This window comes from Nycticebus coucang, chromosome 11 (assembly GCF_027406575.1).
Source record: "Nycticebus coucang isolate mNycCou1 chromosome 11, mNycCou1.pri, whole genome shotgun sequence".
In the NCBI taxonomy this organism is placed as follows: Eukaryota; Metazoa; Chordata; class Mammalia; order Primates; family Lorisidae; genus Nycticebus; species Nycticebus coucang.
This window is the reverse complement of record NC_069790.1, coordinates 111,246,064-111,269,405: the sequence shown is the minus strand read 5'-3', so window position 1 is coordinate 111,269,405 and position 23,342 is coordinate 111,246,064. Positions and strand designations below refer to the sequence as shown.

General features: G+C 45.9%; 1 protein-coding gene across 2 annotated transcripts in view; it reads left to right on the top strand.

Moving 5' to 3' along the window:
* The window catches only part of MKRN1 (makorin ring finger protein 1), a 35,401-nt gene extending 22,171 nt beyond the window's left edge, over nt 1-13,230 (top strand). For both annotated transcript variants that reach the window (XM_053609167.1, XM_053609168.1), the window contains exons 3-8: nt 7,023-7,249; nt 7,736-7,962; nt 9,421-9,635; nt 10,387-10,497; nt 11,046-11,184; nt 11,542-13,230. In XM_053609167.1, coding sequence (XP_053465142.1) covers nt 7,023-7,249; nt 7,736-7,962; nt 9,421-9,635; nt 10,387-10,497; nt 11,046-11,184; nt 11,542-11,751 — 1,129 coding nt within the window. In that variant the 3' untranslated portion in view covers nt 11,752-13,230. The remainder of the gene's footprint in view (nt 1-7,022; nt 7,250-7,735; nt 7,963-9,420; nt 9,636-10,386; nt 10,498-11,045; nt 11,185-11,541) is intronic.
* The last annotated feature ends 10,112 nt before the right edge of the window (nt 13,231-23,342 follow it).

Below are 23,342 nucleotides of genomic sequence, written 5' to 3'. Positions count from 1 at the left end.
GAGTGAGGCTCTGATGTTTAGTTGTCTGTGAGTTGCCTACTCTTTGGGGGGATGATTCTGGTTTGAAATTTTAAGAGAAAGGAATTCAGAAAACCTGAAATAGTCTGCTTGAAAGTTGCTGATAATTGTTTCAGACAGACTTTTACAACTGACTATTGAAAGCTTGATTGTGGGGCGGCGCCTGTGGCTCAGTCGGTCGTTTGGCTCAGCACCCATAGCACAGTGGTGTTGGAGGTTGCTGTGAGCTGTGTGATGCCACGGCACTCTACCAAGGGCCATAAAGTGAGACTCTGTCTACAAAAAAAAAAAAAAAAAGCTTGATTGTGGACTAGCAAAAGAATTATTTTTTTTTAGATGGAGTATCACTAGGATTACAGTGGTGAGCCACAATGCTCGGCCAAAAGAAGAGGGAATCTTAAGGAGGGGTGCTTGGTTTTTTGTTATATTTATACCTAGGGCCTATTTCTTTCTTCTTCTTTTTTTTTTTTAATAAATTTATATTTTAAAAACAGGATTAAACAGCATGGCTGACATAGACCAAGTGCACACTGGTAAGCTTTTGAGAACTATTTAGTATAGGGCCTATTTCTTACTCTTACTATGTGAGGATCCTTTTATGTATGAAGACAATTAAGTTTGAGAACTCATCCTAGGATAAGTGTTACATGCCTCATAGCTGAAGGTCACTACAGACGCCAGATGGCCAAGTACCTGGAAGGTGACTAGTGATATTAAGCAGTGAGGTATGACATTTTTTGTGACCTTAATTGTCCGACTTCATATATTATGCAATGTGTAGGGGATTCAAATAATTTAAGTCCTCATAGAGGGAATAATTTTTTTTGTTTTTTAGACAGAACCTTAAGCTGTCGCCCTGGGTAGAGTGCTGTGGCATTACAGCTCATGACAACCTCCGACTCCGGGGCTTACGTGATTATCTTGCCTCAGCCTCCCAAATAGCTGGGACTACAGGTGCCCACCACAACACCTGGCTGTTTTTTGGTTGCAGTTGTCATTGTTGTTTGGCAGGCCCGGGCTGGATTCGAACCCACCAGCTCTGATGTATATGGCTGGTGCCTTAGCCACTTGAGCTACAGGCGCCAAACCTTTTTTTTTTTATTTTGAGACAGTTTCAAGTTGTCGCCCTCAGTAGAGTGCTGTGATATCAAAGCTCAGAGCAACCTCCAGGTCTTGGGCTTAAGTGATTCTCTTGCCTCAGCCTTTCAAGTAGCTGGAACTACAGGGGCCCGCCACAATGCCTGGCTATTTTTTTTGTTGCAGTTGTCGTTGTTGTTTAGCTGGTCCTGGCTGGGTTCAAACCCACCAGTGTTGGTGCATGTGGCACCATAACCACTGTGCTATGGGTGCTGAGCCAAGGAAATTAATTTTTTCCATTTTTTTTTTTCTTTTAGTAGAGAACAGGATATGGTTCTTTGTTGTGGGATACCTAACATCATTTGCCTCACCTCCTAAATACCATTAGAACTCCTTTTTCTGGACACCTCCTGGGGACAGGCAACATTGCCTTGGTTTGCCTTGTTGAAGGCAAATCTCATACTAAAGAATCCTATAGGAATCTGTTCTAGGCCATGGAAGCATGGGAGAAATTTAACCCAGCCAAAAGAAGAAGAAAAACTGATTATACTTCTTTAGGTGGAAGTTTATACTATATCAAAATATTTCCAAAATGTAAAAGAAAAGCTTAATATCTTTTATTATTATTTATTTTATTTTGGAGACAGTCTCAAGCTGTTTGTTGCCCTGGGTAGAGTGCCGTGGCATCATAGATTACAGCAACCTTCAACTCGGGCTTGAGCAATCCTCTTGCCTCAGTTTTTCTATTGGGTCTTGCTTTTGCTCAGGCTGGTCTCAAAATTGTGAGCTCAAGGAATCCACCCACCTCAGCCTCCCAGAGTGCTAGGATTACAGGCTTGAGCTTCTGCGCCTGGCCTTTAATATTTTTTTAAAATGTTGCCTCAGCATTAGTCGCAATTTAACACTACACTGAAAAGAACAGCAATTCTGTGACAATATATTGAAAAATTAATCCATCGGGCGGCGCCTGTGGCTCAGTGAGTAGGGCGCTGGCCCCATATGCCGAGGGTGGCGGGTTCAAACCCATCCCCGGCCAAACTGCAACAAAAAAATAGCTGGGCGTTGTGGCCTGCGCCTGTAGTCCCAGCTGCTCGGGAGGCTGAGGCAAGAGAATCACATAAGCCCAAGAGCTGGAGGTTGCTGTGAGCTGTGTGACGCCACGGCACTCTACCGAGGGCAGTACAGTGAGACTCTGTCTCTACAAAAAAAAATAATAATAAATAAATAAAAATGAAAAATTAATCCATAAGCTATAACAAAGTCACTGTCCTGGGCAGCAAATCCAAAAGATGTAAGAATAGAATCCGGGGGGGGGCGGCACCTGTGGCTCAGTGAGTAGGGCGCCAGCCCCCTATGCCGAGGGTGGCGGGTTCAAACCCGGCCCCCACCAAACTACAACCAAAAAATAGCCGGGCGTTGTGGCCAGTGCCTGTAGTCCCAGCTACTCGGGAGGCTGAGGCAAGAGAATCGCTTAAGCCCAGGAGTTGGAGGTTGCTGTGAGCTGTGTGAAGCCACAGCACTCTACCGAGGGCCATAAAGCGAGACTCTGTCTCTACAGAAAAAAAAAAAAGAGGGGCGGCGCCTGTGGCTCAGTGAGTAGGGTGCCAGCCCCATATGCCGAGGGTGGCGGGTTCAAACCCAGCCCCTGCCAAACTGCAACCAAAAAATAGCCGGGCGTTGTGGCGGGCGCCTGTAGTCCCAGCTGCTCGGGAGGCTGAGGCAAGAGAATCGCGTAAGCCCAAGAGTTAAGAGGTTGCTGTGAGCCATGTGATGCCACGGCACTCTACCCGAGGGCGGTACAGTGAGACTCTGTCTCTACAAAAAAAAAAAAAGAATAGAATCCAGGAAGCAGGGATGACAAACTTTTCATAGAGGTCCAAAGAATAAATATTTTTGATGTTTCAGGCTATTAATGATCTTTTACATGCAAAAGCAGCCATACATGGTACATAAGCCAATGGTGGCTGTGTTTTGTTTTTTGCAGTTTTTTGCAGTTTTTGGTCAGAGCTGGGTTTGAACCCACCACCTCTGGCATATGGGGCCGGCGTCCTACTCCTTTGAGCCACAGGCGCTGCCTGGGTGGCTGTGTTGTAATTGAAATTTTATTTGGGGATACTGAATTTAAATTTCATGTAAATTTTTTTTTGAGACAGAATCTCAAGCTGTTGCCCTGGGTAGAGTGCCATGGCATCACAGCTCACAGCAACCTCAAACTTTTGGGCTGGGTTTAAACAATTCTCCTGCCTCAGCCTCCCAAGTAGCTGGCTGGGACTACAGGTTCCTGCCATGTGCCCAGCTATTTTTGTTGTTGTTGTTGTAGTTGTCATTGTTTTTAGCTGGCCTGGGCCGGGTTCAAACCACCAGTCTTAGTGTATGTGGCTGGTTCCCTACCCACTGAGCTATGGGCTCTGCCACCTCAGTTTTTATATTTTTAGTAGAGATGGGGGAGGCTATTCTCAACCCTTGAGCTCAAGCTATGCACCTGCCTTGGCATACCAGAGTGCTAGGATTACAGGTGTGAGCCCCTGCTCCCAGCCTTCATGTAATTTTTTTTGTGTGAAAAATGGTCTATTTTTCCCAGTCATTTAAAAAAAAAATTTTTTTTTATTTTTTAGACAGAGCCTCACTCTGTAGCCCTGGGTAGCGTGCCATAGCATCACAGGTCACAGCAACCTCCAACTCCTGGGCTCAAGCAAGTCTCCTGTCTCCGCCTCCCAAGTAGCTGGGACCACAGGCGCCCGTCACAATGCCTGGCTATTTTTTGGTTGCAGCCGTCATTGTTGTTTGGCGGGCCTGGGCTGCATTCGAACCCGCCAGCTCAAGTGTATGTGGCTGGCGCCTTAGCCACTTGAGCCACAGGAGCCGAGCCTTTCCCAGCCATTTGTATAGTATTTATTTATTTAATTAATTTTGAGACAGTCTCATTTTGTCACCTTTGGTAGAGTGCTGTGGCATCATAGCTCACAGCACCCTCAAACTCTTGGCTTCAAGCGATTCTCTTGCCTGAGTATCTGGGACCACAAGCGCCCACCACAACACCCAGCTACTTTTTACTTAGAGACAGGGTCTCATTCTTGCTTAGGTTGGTCTTGAACCCCTGAGCTCAGGCAATCCACCTGCCTCTTCCTCCCAGAGTGCTAGGATTACAGGCGCAAGCCACCGCAGGGTTTCCTGAACCATTTTTAGTATGTCAAAACTATTCTTGGCTTTAGTTGGATTTCACCTGAGGATCATAGTATGCCCATCTCTGCCCTTAAGGAGGTCCATGTTTCAGTGAACCGTATCTTTCTAGTAAGCATCTTTAAAAATGGGAGTCTTGGGTGGTGCCTGTGGTTCAAAGGAGTAGGGCACCGGCCCCATATACCGGAGGTGGCAGGTTCAAATGCGGCCCCGGCCCAAAACTGCAAGACAAAAACGGGAGTCTTGGTTATCCTTTTTCTTTTCTTGCTTATTAACTTTTTCTTTGTACTTTACTCTTACTGTTGCTTACTCACAGATCTTCACTTCGGAAGCATGTTTTATGTAGCTTTTGTCTGCACTACTGGGAAAACAACTTTGCCCCAGCAGACAGATTTTAGAACATGTGTTTCTCAATGTCTTTCTCTGAATTTGAGTTCTGTTACGTAATATAATCTCTTAGAATAAAGTTATTTGTTTTTTTTTTTTGTAGAGACAGAGTTTTACTTTATCACCCTTGGTAGAGTGCTGTGGTATCACAGCTCACAGCAACCTCCAGCTCCTGGGCTTAGGCGATTCTCTTGCCTAAGCCTCCTGAGTAGCTGGGACTACAGGCGCTCACCACAACACCTGGCTATTTTTTGTTGCAATTTGGCAGGGGCTGGGTTTGAATTCATCACCCTTGGTATATGGGGCTGGCGCCCTACCCACTGAGCCACAGGTGCTGCCCAAGATAATTAGTTTTTATTTGATATATATTTTCTTTTCTTTCTTTCCTTTTTTTTTTAGAGACAGGGTCTTAACTTTGTTACCCTTGGTAGAGTGCCGTGGTGTCACAGCTCATAGCAACCTCCAGCTCTTGGGCTTAGGCGATTCTCTTGCCTCAGCCTCCCAAGTACCTGGGACTACAGGTGCCCGCCACAATGCCTGGCTATTTTTTGTTGTTGTTGCAGTTTGGCTAGGGCCAGGTTTGAGCCCGCCACCCTCAGTATGTGGGGCCAGTCCCCTACTCACTGAGCCACAGGCGCCGCCCTACATTTCCTTTTCTAAAGGAACTCTTAATTTTAAAAGTTAATTTTTTTTTTTTTTTTTGTAGAGACAGAGTCTCACTTTATCGCCCTTGATAGAGTGTCGTGGCATCACAGCTCACAGCGACCTCCAGCTCCTGGGCTTAGGTGATTCTCTTGCCTCAGCCTCCCCAGTAGCTGGGACTACAGGCGCTTGCCACAACGCCCGGCTATTTTTTGTTGCAGTTTGGCTGGGGCCGGGTTTGAACCCGTCACCCTTGGTATATGGAGTTGGTGCCCTACTCACTGAGCCATAGGTGCCGCCCTTTAAAAGTTAATTTTAAAAAGAGATTCTCAGGCGGCAGCGCCCATTGCTCAGTGGGTAGGGCACCAACCACAGAGGCTAGTGGGTTCGAACCCAGCTAAAAGAACAATGACAAATGCAACAACAACTGGGCGTTGTGGCCGGTGCCTGTAGTCCCATATACTTAGGAGGCTGAGGCAGGAGAATCACTTAAGTCCAAGAGTTTGAGGTTGCTATGAGCCGTGAAGCCACAGCACTCTACCGAGGGTGAGACTGTCTCAACAAAAAAACAGGGTGCCGGGCGGCGCCTGTGGCTCAGTGAGTAGGGTGCTGGCTCCATATACCGAGGGTGGTGGGTTCAAATCCAGCCCCGGCCAAACTGTAACATAAAATAGCCGGGCGTTGTGGCGGGCACCTGTAGTCCCAGCTACTCGGGAGGCTGAGGCAAGAGAATCACCTAAGCCCAGAAGCTGGAGGTTGCTGTGAGTTGTGTGATGCCATAGCACTCTACTGAGGGTGATAAAGTGAGACTCTGTCTCAAAAAAAAAAAAGGGGGGGGTGCCTGTGGCTCAAAGGAGTAGGGTGCCGATCCCATTTACTGGAGGTGGCGGGTTCAAACCAGGCCCCGGTCCAAAAACAAACAAAAAAAAATCGGTCAGTGGGTTTGGGCTACACAATCTCCATAGCAGAGTTACCAGGGTTAGAGTGGAATTTTAAGAGTAATAAATGGTTGACAGCAAGGGTAGGTGACTTGCCGGCCAAACCTGGCCAAGGGCTAGTTTTGTGAAGAAAACATGTTTATTCGAACCCAGTCACACGTTCATTTAAATAATGCCTATGGCTGCTTTTGTCCTGAATTGCAGAGTTGAATAGTTGTGAGTGTATGACCTGCAAAGTCTAAAATATTTATGTATTTGATCCTCTAAATTTGGGAACCTTAGTCTGGGATCACCTGGGGGCTTTCTAAACATGACAAATTATGGGTTCTACTTGAGACTTGTAAATTAGGTATCTGCCATTCTTTTTTTTTTTTTTTTTTGTAGAGACAGAGTCTCACTTTATGGCCCTCGGTAGAGTGCCGTGGCCTCACACAGCTCACAGCAACCTCCAACTCCTGGGCTTAAGCGATTCTCTTGCCTCAGCCTCCTGAGTAGCTGGGACCACAAGCGCCCGCCACAACGCCCGGCTATTTTTTGGTTGCAGTTTGGCCAGGGCCGGGTTTGAACCCGCCACCCTCGGTATATGGGGCCGGCGCCTTACCGACTGAGCCACAGGCGCCGCCCGGTATCTGCCATTCTAACAGTTTCCCAGGTGATTCACATACACCTTAAAATTCAAAGAGAATCCAAGGAAGTATCAGCCAGTATATGCAGTTTAGGCAGTGACTGCTTGCTTTTTGCAGTTTAGGCAATGACTGCTTGCTTTTTCATTTTTTCTAGATATGAACATAGCAAGCCATTGAAACAGGAAGAAGCAACTGCTACAGACCTAACTGCAAAGTCATCTGTTGCTGCTTCCTCAAGTCTCTCTTCAGTTGGACCACTTGTTGAAATGAATACCGGTGAAGCTGAGTCAAGAAATTCAAACTTTAAAAGTGTAGGAGCTGGTCCAGAGGACTGGGTGAATGCTATTGAATTTGTTCCTGGACAACCCTACTGTGGGCGTAGTAAGTATTCTGAAGAATAAAATAAAAGTTAGAGGCTAGACAGCCATTCATCAGTTTGCACAGCCTTCCTGCTTCCAACCTTCATTTTTAACCTCATCTTAATATAGTACTCTAAATTGGACTACCTAAGATATACAGATGGAAACTTTTTGAATCCTAGTAGTAGTAATGAATTCAGAATGTTTTGAAGAACTCAAACCTCTCTTCTTCGATTAGTACTTTTAAAAATTAAATTTCATTTACCCAAGAAATAAAGGAGAAGCGTTTTTGTTTTTTTTTTTTTTAAACAAGCCTAATTTTGGAAATACCAGCAATAGAAAAATTCCATTTCTTGCAAGAGTGAAGAAATTAGTTCAATAGACTGTTTTGGCATTTAATTGAAGTTATTTTTATTTTTTCCCCTTACTGTTAGGTTCTCAGTTACCTTATAGTTCTTATATTTGCCTTATCCATTTGGACCTTTATCACCCTCTTAAACATTTTCAGCTGCGCTTTCCTGCACTGAAGCACCCCTGCAGGGCTCAGTAACCAAGGAAGAATCAGAGAAAGAGCAAACCGCCGTGGAAACAAAGAAGCAGCTTTGCCCTTATGCTGCCGTGGGAGAGTGCCGATATGGGGAAAACTGTGTATATCTCCACGGGGACTCATGTGATATGTGTGGGCTGCAGGTCCTACATCCAATGGATGCTGCCCAGAGATCGCAACACATAAAAGTAAGTCTTTAGGGAGACGTGTTTGGTACTGGTGTGAGATAACAATGTTTGTCCTTTCACAGTATTGCCTATTCATTTCAGAGAAACATTTGGTGAATTGGATGGTTATCACTGAACAGGGAAGTTTTTCTTTCTGGGCTGCTACTTTTTTTTTTTTTTCCTTTTTTTTTTTGAGACAGTGTCACTTAGTCACCTTGGGGTTGAGTTGTGTAGTGTCACAGCTCACAGCAACCTCCAACTCTTGGGCTCAAGCAGTCCTCTTGTCTCAATCTCCCAAGAACTGGGACTATAGGTTTCTGCCACACCACCACCTGTTTTTTTCTGTTTTGTAGAGATGGGGTCTTGCTTTGCTCAGGCTGGCTTCCTGGGCAGCCAGAAAGAATGCTTTTATTTTTGAATGCTTTATTAAGAAGTCATACATCCAGGCTTGGCGCCATTTGCTCAGTGGGTAGGTCGCTGGCCACATACACCAGGACTGGAGGGTTTGAACCCAGGCTGGGCCTGGTTAAACAACAATGACACTACAGCAAAAAAGATAGCTGGGCGTTGTGGCAGTTGTCTGTAGTCCCAGCTAGTGGGAAGCTGAGGCAAGAGAATCACTTATGGCCAAGAGTTTGAGGTTGCTACGAGCTATAAAGCTTTTCTGAGATTTGCATTCCATATACAGTTTACTCTTTGTGAGACAGAGTCTTGTGTCTCACATGGGCTTAGAGTGCCAGGGCCTCAGCCTTGCTATGACTCCTAGGCTTAAAGGGATCCTCCTGCTTCAGCCTCCCGAATAGCTGAGACTACTGGGTCTGCCACAATGCCCAGTTAATTTTTTTCTATTTTTAGTAGAGTCTCTTAGTAGGGGACTCTAAAAAAAAAAAAAAAAATAGCCAGGCTTTGTGGTGGGCGCCTGTAGTCTAAAACTGGGGAAAAAAAGAATTACGTGCCTTCTTATAAGTGTCACCTAATAAGTGTTAGTTTCCTTCACCCTTATTTTCTGACAGGTTTTTAATTAGGTCCTTAATCTAATTACATTCTCCATTTAGAAACCAGAAATACAACACACTTAGAATGAAAAGTAACAATACATGGCTAATATTTTAGCCATGCATTACAACAGGAATTGAGCTACAGGTTTAAGCAGAAAAATGGGTAACTACATTTCTGACATTGAGTCCTTGTAGTGTGGTTTTTATAGTACTGTCCCATCTCCCTGCATCTGTATTTACTTGAGAACAAAGCTTTTTTTTTTGCAATTTTTGGCCGGGGCTGGGTTCGAACCCACCCCCTCTGGCATATGAGGCCTGGGCCCTACTCTTTTGAGCCACAGGTGCCACCCAAACAAAGCTATTTTAATGTCAGATTGGGAGTGTTATTTTTCGGTTAACTATTTGATTCTCTGAACATGAGTCATTAATGAGCTTTCAGGATTCAGTGACTTGATTATGCTTCCTGCTCCTCTTTCTCTAGTCTTGCATTGAGGCCCATGAGAAGGACATGGAGCTCTCGTTTGCTGTGCAGCGCAGCAAGGACATGGTGTGTGGGATCTGCATGGAGGTGGTGTACGAGAAAGCCAACCCCAGTGAGCGCCGCTTCGGGATCCTCTCTAACTGCAACCACACCTACTGTCTCAAGTGCATTCGCAAGTGGAGGAGTGCTAAGCAATTTGAGAGCAAGATCATAAAGTGAGACTCCTCCCCAATCTTCGTTTGTGCTTTCTATTTTGGGGAAGAATTTAGTAATTTGTGCCAACTTTGAACCAGCTGGACTGCATTTTAGTGCATGCATTTTACCTTGAAACTGGGGTGTTCTAATTGGGATTTCTTGTTTGTATTTCAGCTAGCTACTAGGTTAGTTGGTCTTTCTACTTTTATTTGAATGAGGAAAGCCTATGTATCAGTTAGTAGAATCTTTGTGCTTTTTCTAAGGGGATTGTATTTAATGGATTATTAGCCAGTTTGGCTCAGTGAACAAACTTACCTGGCTCTGAATGTATGTTTCTGGACGTTTTACATTTTCCACTTTCCTATTCCATCCATTAAGCTAGCCAATAATCCACCATCCTTTAAAGATTGTTCTCATAAATGAACAAAAACTACATAGTCTAAACAGAGCAAAGTTAACAAGAAATAAATTTATTTAAACGAAAGAAAAAGGAGTCTGTGTGAAATGTCTTCTTTTGTTTTTGTTTTTGTTCTTGCCTAAGTTATTTATTTATTTATTTTTTAAATGAACTGGCAAGCCATTGAATTGGATTTATGAAGGAGTTTGTCTTGCCTCAAAATAAATGATCAGTTGTGTGACAGTGTATGGAACCCTTTCAGGAAATGCCCATATGCCTTTCAGCTAAGTCTGGAGGGAACACGCCAGGGTGTGTCCTTGAAGAGTGGGCCTGTAAAGGGGAATGTGCATTGCAGCCTGTTCATTGTTTCCCAGGTCCTGCCCAGAATGCCGGATCACATCTAACTTTGTCATTCCAAGTGAGTACTGGGTGGAGGAGAAAGAAGAGAAGCAGAAACTCATTCAGAAATACAAGGAGGCAATGAGGTATGAGCACTGCAGCCTTTTCTCAAAGCCAAGAGCGCAACGTAGCTTGGGCTCACTTTGAAAAGAACAGTGCTGCATTATGCACTCCTACCTCCTCCCCACCCTCCTTTTACTTCCCAGTACAGTTTGTCACCCCTGAAAACACCTACCCTATATGTCTCTTGCTATAACACAGTCTTTGGGGTGCCTACCAAGGGGCTATGCTATAATGAAGTCTGTCCTGCTGAGAGTTGAAGCCTCACAAAAGGAGTTCTACTTCTGAATCCATGTTCTAGTTGTCCTATGTTAATTCTTGTGTGTTGGCTTTCCAGATTTTCTCTCTGTGGGTTCTGCTACGCAAGAGTTGTTAAATATATAGATTTGAACAGAGTATCTGCTTCTAGTGTTTCATGCAGTGGCACACACATGCTTATAAGAACACATCTTGGGGAGGGCTGTAAACAGACATACTGGTTCTATCCCTACCTATTTTAAAGAAACCCCAGATGATAGTCAGATACAGACCTAAAATCCACTGTGAATAAGGGCTGCGATATTTTCCTTTCCAGCAACAAGGCGTGCAGGTATTTTGATGAAGGACGTGGGAGCTGCCCATTTGGAGGGAACTGTTTTTACAAGCATGCATACCCTGATGGCCGTAGAGAGGAGCCACAGAGACAGAAAGTGGGAACATCAAGCAGATACCGGGTAACTCTCACTGTTTTTTTAAAGGAGGGGAAACACCACGATATCAGTTGAGTCCTGCAAATATTGGGGTAGGGGAAGGAGAAGATTAAACACTCAGGTCTGGGAGTGAGGACTAGGTATTACAGGAGGAAACCTCAGAAAACTGGGAGGGGTAGGAAAGGAAGAAATATAAAGCTGAAAACTCTAGGCTAAGTTGTTTACGTCAAGTAACCAGAGGGGAGAAATTGGTAAGATGGAAACCCTAAAAAAAAGTCTGGTTCGTCATGCCCTCTGGTGTGCTGGACAGTTTGCCTTATAAACAGCAGGATAGAAGATACTGCAGCAGTGCCACCCCTATCATGGCCTTGTTTCTTACAGGCCCAACGAAGGAACCACTTCTGGGAGCTCATTGAGGAAAGAGAGAACAGCAGTCCCTTTGACAACGATGAAGAGGTTGTCACCTTTGAGCTGGGCGAGATGTTGCTTATGCTTTTGGCTGCAGGTGGGGACGATGAACTGACAGACTCTGAAGATGAGTGGGACTTATTTCATGATGAGCTGGAAGATTTTTATGACTTGGATCTATAGCAACCTTGCGTGGTGCGTGGACTGGTCTGCTGAGCCCCAGACAGTAGCTGTCCCCTGTGCTGGCGTGGCAGTGCCTGTGTTTCTCTCCTAGGCAGGCCTATCAACTCCAGGTGCTGTCCTAATAATTTTTACCCAGGGCCTGTCTTCTCAATCCCTCACCTTTCCCCCAACGAGTGTGTTGTTTTCTCTGTTTAAAAAAGTTACAAAAATAAATCTTAAAGTTAGTTTTTTTGTAACATGAGTTTAACTGTCAGACAGTTAGTGTAGGTTTATTGCGTCATCTGTTTTCAACCAGATTGTGTTGATGGACTTTTCACACTCATTTTGAGGACCCCTGGGTTCAAAAGTAAAAGTAATGGCCCTAATCTGGGGTCCAAGAATAGAAATGTTGGGCAAAGGGACTTAAGCTGTAAAGTAGCCTTCTGCTACAAACTAGGAGGTGGATCCTTGAAGTTTCTGGTGAAATCTGCACATCTGTGTTTTTATATCTGTTCCCGACCCTGTAATCCCCACCATGTGCACTTGTTCTGTGGTTTTGGTCTCTTGTTTAATTGCACACAAGTAATACTACTGGGTAACCAGAACCAGGTGCGAATGTGTTGAGATTTCTACTGTGTTTTGCATGACAGGAAAATTGAGAAAGAATACATATAAAAGATATAGGGGCATAAAATCAATGCAGAGTGGAAGTTGACTCCCAAGGACTGATAGGCTTGGGGAGTGTGTGCGCGCGCGTGAGTGAGTGTGAGAGAGTGTGTGTGTGATAAGCTTCTTATTCCTGCATAGATGCAGTATTCTTAGCCTTAGAAAAACTTGGTTTAGTGTTTTCAGCCTAGTGTGGCAGATAGATCTTAAAGGACAGAGCAGTACCTTGGTAGTTAATATAGCAAGGCTAGCTCTGTCTACATACAGAGAAATGGGGTTAGCCATAGACATTAAAGCTATCTGATCATCCCATATATTAACACGAATTGGCTTTTGGATGTGCAGTTGTATTTAATGTTCTATGATCCAGCCTTTCCAGTCCAGGCACTTTCTGAAAACCTTTGTCCTCATTTGAGGAGTTCTGTTGTTGGTTTTTTGTGTTTGTTTTGGTGGGTATTTGCTTCATTCCACCCCCTGAGCTTTCCAGGTAGACGGATATGATTCAAAACTATGTTCTAAGGTGTTTATTGTAGTGAAGTACTTGATTGCAATACTAAGTCACACTTTTCCACTAAAGGGGAGAGGGTAGTAATAGATAATGCAAGCTAAAATTCAGTTGGAAGAATTCCTTGATTGGAAATTTGACCATTGCATTTTGTTGCTCTTTTTCCTAAAAATAACATGGAGATGCTCCTAGTTTGTCCATCTTTGATTCCTTGGGCCCCACCCGTTCTTTCACTTTAAGAAAAAACAAATGTTGCAGAGGCCTCTGTATTTTGCAGCTGCCCTTTTGTAAGAAGCACTTTTCCCAAATAAAACGATTAAAAAAATAAAGTTGGCTTCTGTTTTGTTTAATGAGCTGCTGTGAAATGTGCACATGAAGAAGGATAATATTTTTTTCCTCGACTCTTCATCAGCTCCTTAGTAAGACTCCTGTGAGTATAGAAAAAAGTGACACCTTTTACAAGACATCTAGCCTGCTGAGAAGCCTTAGAGAAAAAGGGCACTGTACCAGCTGGAATCATCTTACTCTTCCAAAGGGAGACCAGCCCTAGGTGGCCTCAGCAGAATCATGGTTTGAACCTGCTTTGTTCCCTCAAATAACAGGTGCAGGTCGAAGCATAATTGTACTTGAAAGTAGGAGGTGGTTCCTCAGTAGCTGTTCTGTTAGTATATCTGCATCTGTGGTGGGGTGAATGGTATTGGCAGAGTCCAAGTATGCTGCCAGGTCACTTCAGGGTTTAGGTAGTTTTATGTTTGGAGCAGCTCCTTTTGTATCTTTGAAAAGGCAGAAGCTTATATATTAGTCCCAGTAATTAATAATCCATAATACTACCCTGTCACTGGCTGCGTTCAGAGCTAATTCCCTTCTTTCCCCAAATATGGTTGCCTATTACAAAAAAATTTGATGGGTGGAAGCCCTGATGGGAGGATCACTTGAGCGTAAGAGTTTGAGATCACCCTGAGCAAGAGCAAGACCTCGTTTCTACTAAAAATAGAAAAATTAGCCAGGTGTTGTGGTAGGCGCCTGTAGTCCCGTCCCAGCTACTCTGGGAGACTGAGGCAGCCTCCCAACCTGCCACAACGCCTGGTTCTTTTGAGAGATGAGGTCTCTCTCTGGCTCAGGCTGGTCTCAAACCGATGAGCTCAGGCAAGCCACCCATGTCGGCCTCCCAGAGTGCTAGGGCTAGGATTACAGATGTGAGCCACCATGCCTGGCCTAGAAATAGGTAGAAGTTTCAGAAGAATGAGACTTTGTATTGTCAAGTTATAAAATATGTCAGAAGCATTTATTTAATCCAGTTTAAATGAGCAGTCAGACGATCGGTTTTTAAGTATCTCAAACAGTAAGAAGTAGTTTCTGAGGGTTTCATAGGTTTCAGCAGCAGCAAAGGTGTTTACTTCTAAGTGGAGAAAGAATTTTTTTTTTTTTTTTTTTTGTAGAGACAGAGTCTCACTTTATGGCCCTCGGTAGAGTGCCGTGGCCTCACACAGCTCACAGCAACCTCCAACTCCTGGGCTTAAGCGATTCTCTTGCCTCAGCCTCCCGAGTAGCTGGGACCACAGGCGCCCGCCACAACGCCCGGCTATTTTTTGGTTGCAGTTTGGCCGGGGCTGGGTTTGAACCCGCCACCCTCGGTATATGGGGCCGGCGCCCTACCGACTGAGCCACAGGCGCCGCCCTGGAGAAAGAATTTTTAAAAACTGAACAGTGAGTCCTTTGTAAGTTGTTTCATCTGAAGTGGTTAATGCAAACCCTCAGAGTGACTGTGTTTCATCATGTTTTAGTGTCTAGGACTTATTTCACAAACTTAATTATTATTATTATTTATTTTTTTTGCAGTTTTTGGCCAGGGCTGGGTTTGAACCTGCCACTCCGGCATATGGGGCCCACGCCCTACTCCTTTGAGCCACAGGCACCGCCCTTAATTATTATATATTTTTAAGAGACAGAGTCTCACTTTGTCACCCATCGTAGAGTGCTATGGTCTCACAGCTCACAGCAACCTCCAGCTCTTGGGCTTAGACAATTCTCTTGTCTCAGCCTCCTGAGTAGGTGGGACTACAGGAGCCCACCACAACGCCAGCTATTTTTTTGTTGTTGCACTTTGGCCGGGGCCAGGTTTGAACCTGCCACCCTCGGTATATGCGGCCGGTGCCCTACTCACTGAGCCACAGGTGCCACCCTATTTCACAAACCTTTAAACAGGTTTACATGATAGATAAATGAATTGCTCTGTCGCGGATTTGTTTTAACAAGACAGCACTTACTTCCTTGAACGACAGGAATAGAGTCATTTCTGGTAATAGAGTGCACTTCAGATCTTCTTCAGTACTAACCAGGGCTCTTTGTTAACATACCACATAGTATCTGAACAAATAAAAGTATTTTTAGGTTCAAGTGATGTGTTAAAGCAAAAACTCCATAAATCCTTAAGGATGTTGACTTCTAGAAGGTTTATATCCGTTCCTGCCTTTGCCAACAGTGAGTATAATCTAAAATGTGAAATAATTTGTAAGGAAATAAAAAGCCTATTTGCTTACTGGAAGCCTCATTTCTCATGATGTTTGCCTCCTAAGGACCTTACTTTGTTTCTACTCATATAGATACAAATGGCACTAAGTTGCTTTCTTTGCCCATCCTTGCCTTGTTAACAGATGACATTTTTAATAAGAAGGCACCCATTTATTTGACAGACATTAAAGACCCTGCACATGTGAGCGTTGTGCTAGTGCTTGAGATGCCGTGAGTGGAAACAGGTGGTAGAAACAGTGGTCCCCACTCCCTCGTTTCTCAGACCTCCCTGCGGTTAAGCTGGCAGGGGTAGCTAATTCTCACAACACGCCATGTGCCTCCTTTGCTTCTCTTTGGTGCCATAGAAGTGTGGGAAGCCATAGTGTTGACAGTGTTACAAGATGGGGGATTCTGTATCCCTGGGTCATGGATAGGGGAGACATCCCTTCCTCATCCCTAAATAAGATTTTTTTTTTTTTTTGAGATAGTCTCACCATGTCACCCTCAAAAGAGTGCTGTGGTGTCACAGCTCACAGCAACCTCCACCTCTTGGGCTTAATCAAATCTCTTGCCTCAGCCTCCCAAGTAGCTGGGACTACAGGCACTTGCCACAATGCCTGGCTACTTTTTTGGTTGTAGTTGTCATCGTTGTTTGGCAGGCCCTGGGCTGGATTTGAACTCGCCAGCTCTGGTGTATGTGGCTGGCACCTTAGCTGCTTGAGCTGCAGGCACCGAGCTTGGCTATGTTTTTTGTTGTCGTTGTTGCAGTTGTCATTGTTTAGCAGGCTCCAACCTGCCACTTTCAGTGCATGTGGCTGGTGCCATAACCACCCAACTACAGGCACCGAGCCAATACCACTATCTTCAAATAAAAACTTGCATGATGCTTTATAAAGCACTTTTACAGCTCTCTTACTTGATTCTCACAGGTCTGAAAACTAGTTCAGACCCCCCCATGTTAGTCTTATTTTGCAAATGAAGAAACCAAGATTCAGAAGTTATACAACCCACTCTTGAACAGCAAGTGTCTAAGTGGTAGACACGGCTTTGGACTCCGAACGTAGGTTACTTTACACAGATCTGCTGCTGTGTGCTGCCTTTCAGGACCTCCCTCACTTTTCTGGGTGACTTTAACAATAGATTGGTATTCTTCTTCACTGTACAATCCCCTTCATCAGTTGTCTATAGCTTTACCATCTTTTTCTTTTTTTATCTTTTGAGACCGGGTGTTTTAAAACCTTTTCATTCTTCCATAATGTCCCTTTTGGAACTTAATTTCAAATAACTCATTTGTTATCAACTATACAATTTGGGGGATGTGAGAAAAATGCCAGAATTGAATGAATGCCCAGCCCACATGGAACCATATCTAGAAAGCAAAGCCTCCCTCGGGGAAGCCGAAGTTGGTGGATCACCTGACATTAGGAGTTGGAGACCAGCCTAAGGAAGATTGAGACCCCGTCTCTACTAAAAATGGAAAAATTAACGGCCTGGTGGCGGGCACCGGTAGTCCCAGCTACTCAGGAGGCTGAACTAGGAGGATGGCTTGAGCCGAGGAGATTGAGCTTGTGGTGAGCTATGATGACAAAAGGACACTCCACATCAGGGAGACAGAATGAAACTCTCACTCTGCCTCAAAAAAAAGAAGAAGAAAGAAAAAAAGACAGCAAAGCCTGCATGCGGCAGTTTCACAGGGTGGGTTATGAGTCCCCTGTAAGCTAATAGAAGACTAGGCCCATGCAGGTGCTAAGCCAGGGAAACCACTCCAGTCGGTAAATTTTATGGGTTTCTTTCAAGTGTAGCCCTATAATTTCAACAGAAGCCCAGGTTTTTAATTACAAGTTGATGGTATTCAGGTGACCTTCCCACCAGGTATAACTTGTTTGTAGTACAATTTCAATTCTATATAATGCCCCAGAGTGCATAATCCCAGAAGCTGATGAGGTTTTCAGAGTATTGGTTCAGACTGATCTGCACGGCTCGGTGCCAGCCACATACACCTGAGCTGGTGGTTTCGAATCCAGCCCGGGCCTGCCTAACAACAATGACAGCTGCAACCAAAAATTAGCCGGGCATTCTGGCGGCTGCCTGTAGTCCCAGCTACTTGGGAGGAGAAGGCAGAGAATCACTTGAGCCCAGGAGTTGGAGGTTGCTGTGAGCTTATGCCACAGCACTCTGCCCAGGGTGACAGCTTGAGGCTCTGTCTCAAAAAAAAAAAAGATCTGCAGAGAAATGAAGGAAAATTGGTGTAAGTGTGTCACCAGGGTTGTGTTCTTTTTTTGAGTTTTTGTGTTCCTCTTTTTTTTTTTTTGTAGAGACAGAGTCTCACTTTATGGCCCTCGGTAGAGTGCCGTGGCCTCACACAGCTCACAGCAACCTCCAACTCCTGGGCTTAAGCAATTCTCTTGCCTCAGCCTCCCGAGTAGCTGGGACTACAGGTGCCCGCCACAACGCCTGGCTATTTTTTGGTTGCAGTTCAGCTGGGGCCGGGTTTGAACCCGCCACCCTCGGTATATGGGGCCCGCGCCCTACCAACTGAGCCACAGGCGCTGCCCTGTGTTCCTCTTTTTAAGTAATTGTTTTAAACATACATTTTCGTTTCACTTGTTTTTTTTTTTTTTTTTTTAAGAGATGGCGTCTCACTTTGTCGCCCTTGGTAGAATGTTGTGGCGTCTCAGGTCACAGCAACCTCCAGCTCCTGGGCTTAGGCGATTCTCTTGCCTCAGCCTCCCGAGTAGCTGGGACTACAGGCACCCACCACAATGCCTGGCTATTTTTTGTTGCAGTTGGGCCGGGGTCGGGTTTGAACCCGCCACCCTCGGTATTTGGGGCCGGTGCCCTACCTACTGGGCCACAGGCGCTGCCCAGTTTCACTTGTATTGTTAAGTAATCCAGAGTTCTTTGTGTATGGGGGTGTGTGTAGGTTTCAGTTTGAACTGCCTAACAGAGGTGGGTGGCCTTCCTCTGTCCCCACCTGGGTGGGCAGCAAGCCTCAAGGCCTCCATTTTCCTGGATGCCAAATTGTCCCCTTCTGACCCCAAGGCAGTGCGTGAAGCACTTGTGCTTTTAGTTTTTAGTTATCTCTTCATTTTTAGGCCCTACAGATTGTCTTTACTGTCTTGTGAGTTTGACTATGAATTTATAACTGTTCGTAAATATTTTGTCCAGTGTTTTCAGGCATTTATAGTAAGAAGATCTCAGGTTACCTAATCTGTGTAATACTGCAGCCAAAAGTCTGGTGCCTTAGTGTTCAATAAGTATTACCTGGGGCATTTAACCTTAATTTCTGTCTGTAAAATGTGGAGAATAGTAGCTAACTCAAGCGACAGTTTTGAAAATGAAAAGAGAGGTTTACATCTTCTTTACAGGAGAGTGACAGTTAATGAAATGTAGAAAAAATAATAGAATCTGAAAAGCACCATTTTACAACTGCTGATGCAAATGATTCCAACAGATGTCATCAGTCTGGGGTGCCAAAGCCAGTAGGTGAAATAATATTTGCACAGTGCCAAAGTAACAGGCAGAAAGGTACACCTCATTGCAAGGGGGGAAAATGTGCTTTTTCATGGAGAGATTTTCAGTCTCTACTTTGAATAAGTGATCAAGCCCAGCACCTCTCAGAGAAGAGGGGGCCTTTGGCCTGATGGAGTGGCCTGTGCACAGCATCCCCCCAGGGCCTGGTCTTGCCCAGAATGGTACGCCCTGAACTGACCTCATCAAGCCTTTCGATCAGACTTTTAGCAGACGGGTAATTCCGAGGATGGAAGAAATTAACCTGGAAGAAAAAGATAAGTTCAGAGTACCATGACATCATCATAGGTCACTGCAACTTCATTTTTATTTATTTATTTATCGAGACAGGCTCACTTTTTTGTCCTTGGTAGAGTACAGTGGCATCATAGCTCACAGCATCCTCAAACTCTTGGGCTCAAGCGATCCCCTTGATCGATGATGATATCCTGGTACTCTACTTGGGGCTTCAGAGTGAGACTTCAAAAAAAAAATTCCTTTTGTTGTCAAAGAGTATTTGTGCCAAGGTGCCAAGATGTAGAATAGAAGGTTTTTTGTTTGTTTGTTTTTTTCTTGAGACAGTTTCTCTTTGTTGCCCTTGGTAGGGTGCTGTGACATCTTCAAACCTCTTGGGCTCAAGCGATTCTTTTGCCTCAGCCTCCTTAGTAGCTGGGACTACTGGTTCCTACCACAATGTCCAGCTATTTTTTTGTTTTGTTTAGCAGGCCCGGGCCAAGTTCAAAGCCACCAGCCCCAGAGCATGTGGCTGGCGCCCAAACCACTGAGCTATGGGCACCCCCAGAGAGAAGGGTTTTATTCTGAAGGGAATAATAGGTGACAGGAAAATGCACCTCTTTGCCCACCTTCCTGGGGGTTAAAGCCTTAAATACCAAATAAAGTGTCTAGATTGTGGTCCAGTTCTTGCCCCTTCCCTGATGTCTGCTGAAATTTTGTGGTGACAATGATTTCTCGTTGTCTTTGTCATACTTTTGTACTTTCCAAGCATTTTGAGCCTCACTTCTTCTTGCTCCTCTCAAGACTTGAATTAAGTAACTGCATCTGAAGAGGTGTATGGCTTGCTGAGGGACACACTATGAGAAGAGCTGCATCCCATGCCCAGGGGTCACCATTCTCCCCAGGCTAGGCCTGCCCTGGTGGGTCACATGAGCTCCCAGCACCTTCCTTGGCTTGGTGCCTATGCGAGTGGTGGGGCCGGACACCTGCCCCCACACTGCCAAGTGCAGGCACCTGAGCATGGGAGGCTCTGCACTGGCGGCAGACCAGGAAGCTGGCCTTTCCACCAGAAATTCGTTGTCCTGAGTGTTCCGTGGAGCGAGGAAGCACCCATGGAACCTGAAAATAAGTTCCTAGTATTAGCCTGTAAACCATTCTTCTGTAGCTGGTCTCAGAGCTTCTCCTCTGTGAATGAAGTGAGGAGGAGGAAGAGGATACTATTGGGAAGGGGCAGAAACTCCAGCAAAATTGAGGCCATCAGATGGAGTTGCTGTTTGTTCTGTGGAGCTGCTCAGGTGGCCAGCGTCTGGCGAGAAGCCCTCCCTTCCCTGGAACTGTCCCCTCCCAATCTGCACCATGCAGATAGCTCTGTCCCTGTGGTGGGAAAACAGTCCCCTAGGTAGTGTCCCCCACTAGGGGATAGCTGCTCCAGTGATCTCTGGTTCCCACAGGCTGCCTTCTCCCCAGGTGCCAGCTTCCAGCAAACTGAAGTCTGAGTGATGTCTCAAACTTAGAAGTTTATCTCTTTAGGTTTGTGTCTTTGATTCCCATTAAAATGTAAATACCAGGCAGAGCCTGTGGCTCAGTGGGTAGGAGACTGGCCCCACATGCCAAGGGTGGCCGGTTGGGGCCTCAGCTAAACTGCAACAAGAAAACAGCTGGGCATTGTGGCAGGTGCCTGTAGTCCCCACTACTCGGGAGGCTGAGGCTGGAGAATCCTCTAGGCCCAGGAGTTGGAGGTTGCTGTGAGCTGTGTGATGCCACAGCATTCTACCGAGGGCGATAAAGGGAGACTGTCTCTACAAAAAAAAGAAAAATTTTTTTTAAATGTAAATACCGGCTCTGCAGCCAGCCCATAGCTCAGCCGCCACAACACACACCACACACACCGGGGCTGGCAGGTTTAAACGCAGCCAGGGCCTGCAAAACAACAATGACAACTACAATAAAAGAAATAGCTGGGCGTTGTGGCGGCCTCCTGTAGTCCCAGCTACTTAGGAGGCTGAGGCAAGAGAATCACTTAAGCCCAAGAGTTTGAGGTTGCTGTGAGCTATGACGCCATAACACTCTACCAAGGGTGACATAGTGAGACTCTTGTCTCAAAAAAAATGAAAAATGTAAGTGCCTGGCAGGGCACAGTGGCTCATCCTGGGATTGAGAAAATAGAAAAATTCACCCCGTGTGGTGCCAGATGCCTGTGGTCCCAGTTACTAGGTCACCTGAGGCAGGAGGATTGCTTGAGCCCAGGAGTTTGAGGTTGCCTTGAGCTTTGATGACACCATGGCACTGTAACCTGGGACAACAGAGTGAGATTGTCTCCAAAAAAAAAAAAAAAAATAGCTAATGCCTCAAGGAAGACTTGTACTTCCAGCTTTCTTTGATCTCTGACTTCAGATCTCCTCCTGGGGTGGAGGAAAGCAGGAAGGAGGGAGGCCTACTCTTAGGAGGGCTGTTCCAATGACCAGGGAGAACTGGCCCCACAGGTCAGCCTAGCAGAACCATCGTCTGGCCAGTGCCTGGTCCTGGCCCACATCCTGGGATTGGGACACACACTGGACAAACTAGTCGGCCTGTTCCTCAGGAATAGACTAACCAACAGGGAATGAAGACTCTGTTGCCAGACCAGGAGTTTCATGGAAACTGGAAAGGATGAAGAGTGCTTCCTGCGATCGGAGGGAGAGAGCGGGGACACCAGCTGTGGCTCTCTAGCTTTCCCTGGTCCTCAGATGGGTCATGAAGGTCAGAATTTAAGTTCTGGCTCCTCCCAGAATTTAAGGACTCCTTGGGGACCAAGAAATGTCTAAGGACGGCTCGGCGCCTGTGGCTCAAGCGGCTAAGGCGCCAGCCACATACACCTGAGCTGGCAGGTTCGAATCCAGCCCAGGCTCGCCAAACGACAATGACGGCTGCAACCAAAAAATAGCCAGGCGTTGTGGTGGGCGCCTGTAGTCCCGGTTACTTGAGAGGCAGAGGCAGGAGAATCGCTTGAGCCCAGGAGTTGGAGGTTGCTGTGAGCTGTGATGCCACAGCACTCTACCCAGGGTGACAGCTTGAGGCTCTGTCTCAAAAAAAAGCAATGTATTTAAGGAGAAGGAGGACAACTCAAGAGGAGGAGAGGACTGACATAGGGTGGGGGGTAGGGGAGGAGGGAAGGGCAAAGGGAGGGCGCCTGCCTAGAAACCAGTTCCTCTCTCTGGAATCAGCGTGGCTGTACCTGGGGCCACGTGGTATCCTGGTGCCAGCCCGGGAAGCTGAGAGTGGAGCAGGAAAGAAGACATGGATGGCTGAGGGTGTTGGAAGAGGAGCAGCAGAATGTAGTTGGTGCCTCTTTTCTCCTCCACTGGAGTGGGCAACCCAGGGCATCGTTCATTCCTGATGAGCCCTGCACAACTTTTTTTTTTTTTTTTTGAGACAGAGTCTCATTTCGTCACCCTCGGTAGACTGCCGTGGCATCACAGCTCACAGCAACCTCAAACTCTTGGGCTTAAACGATTCTCTTGCCTCAGCCTCCCAAGTAGCTGGGACTACAGGTGCCCGCCACAATGCCTGGCTATTTTTACAGACGACGTTTTGCTCTAGCTCTGTCTGGTCTCCAACCTGTGAGCTCTGGCAATCCACCCGCCTCAGCCTCCCAGAGTGCTAGGATTACAGGCGTGAGCCACCATGCCTGGCCCCCTTGCACAACTTCTGACCCTTACGGCAGCCCAGTAAACAGGAGCTGCAGGAATGAGTTGGCTTCATCTTCCCAGATCCCTGTCAGGGGGACGTCCACTGCTCCCTGTGGGCTCAGACCTCAAGGTCCAAAGGGGCTCCCTTGTCCATTACCTGCCACCTGCCCTGAAGACCCCTAATGCAGTCCCAGGGATGGGGATGCCTTCTGACCTCTTCTTATGTTTTCAATTCTGAGAGCTGAGGTTACTCTGCCCACAGCAGGCTCAGCTGCCCTCTGGCCACATCTCAGAGTGGGGCAATATAGCACTGGTTTGATATTCATCTATGAGACAATTTAATTTCAACTCGGAAATGATTTCTGATCTGGCAGACAATTTGGTGTTTTAGAAGAAATTGTGGGCTGGGCATGGTGCTCACACCTGTAATCATAGCATTTTGGGAGGCCAAGGCAAGACACTCCATGAAAAATTAACCAATTAGCCAGTTGTGGTGACACGTGACTGTAGTCCCAGCT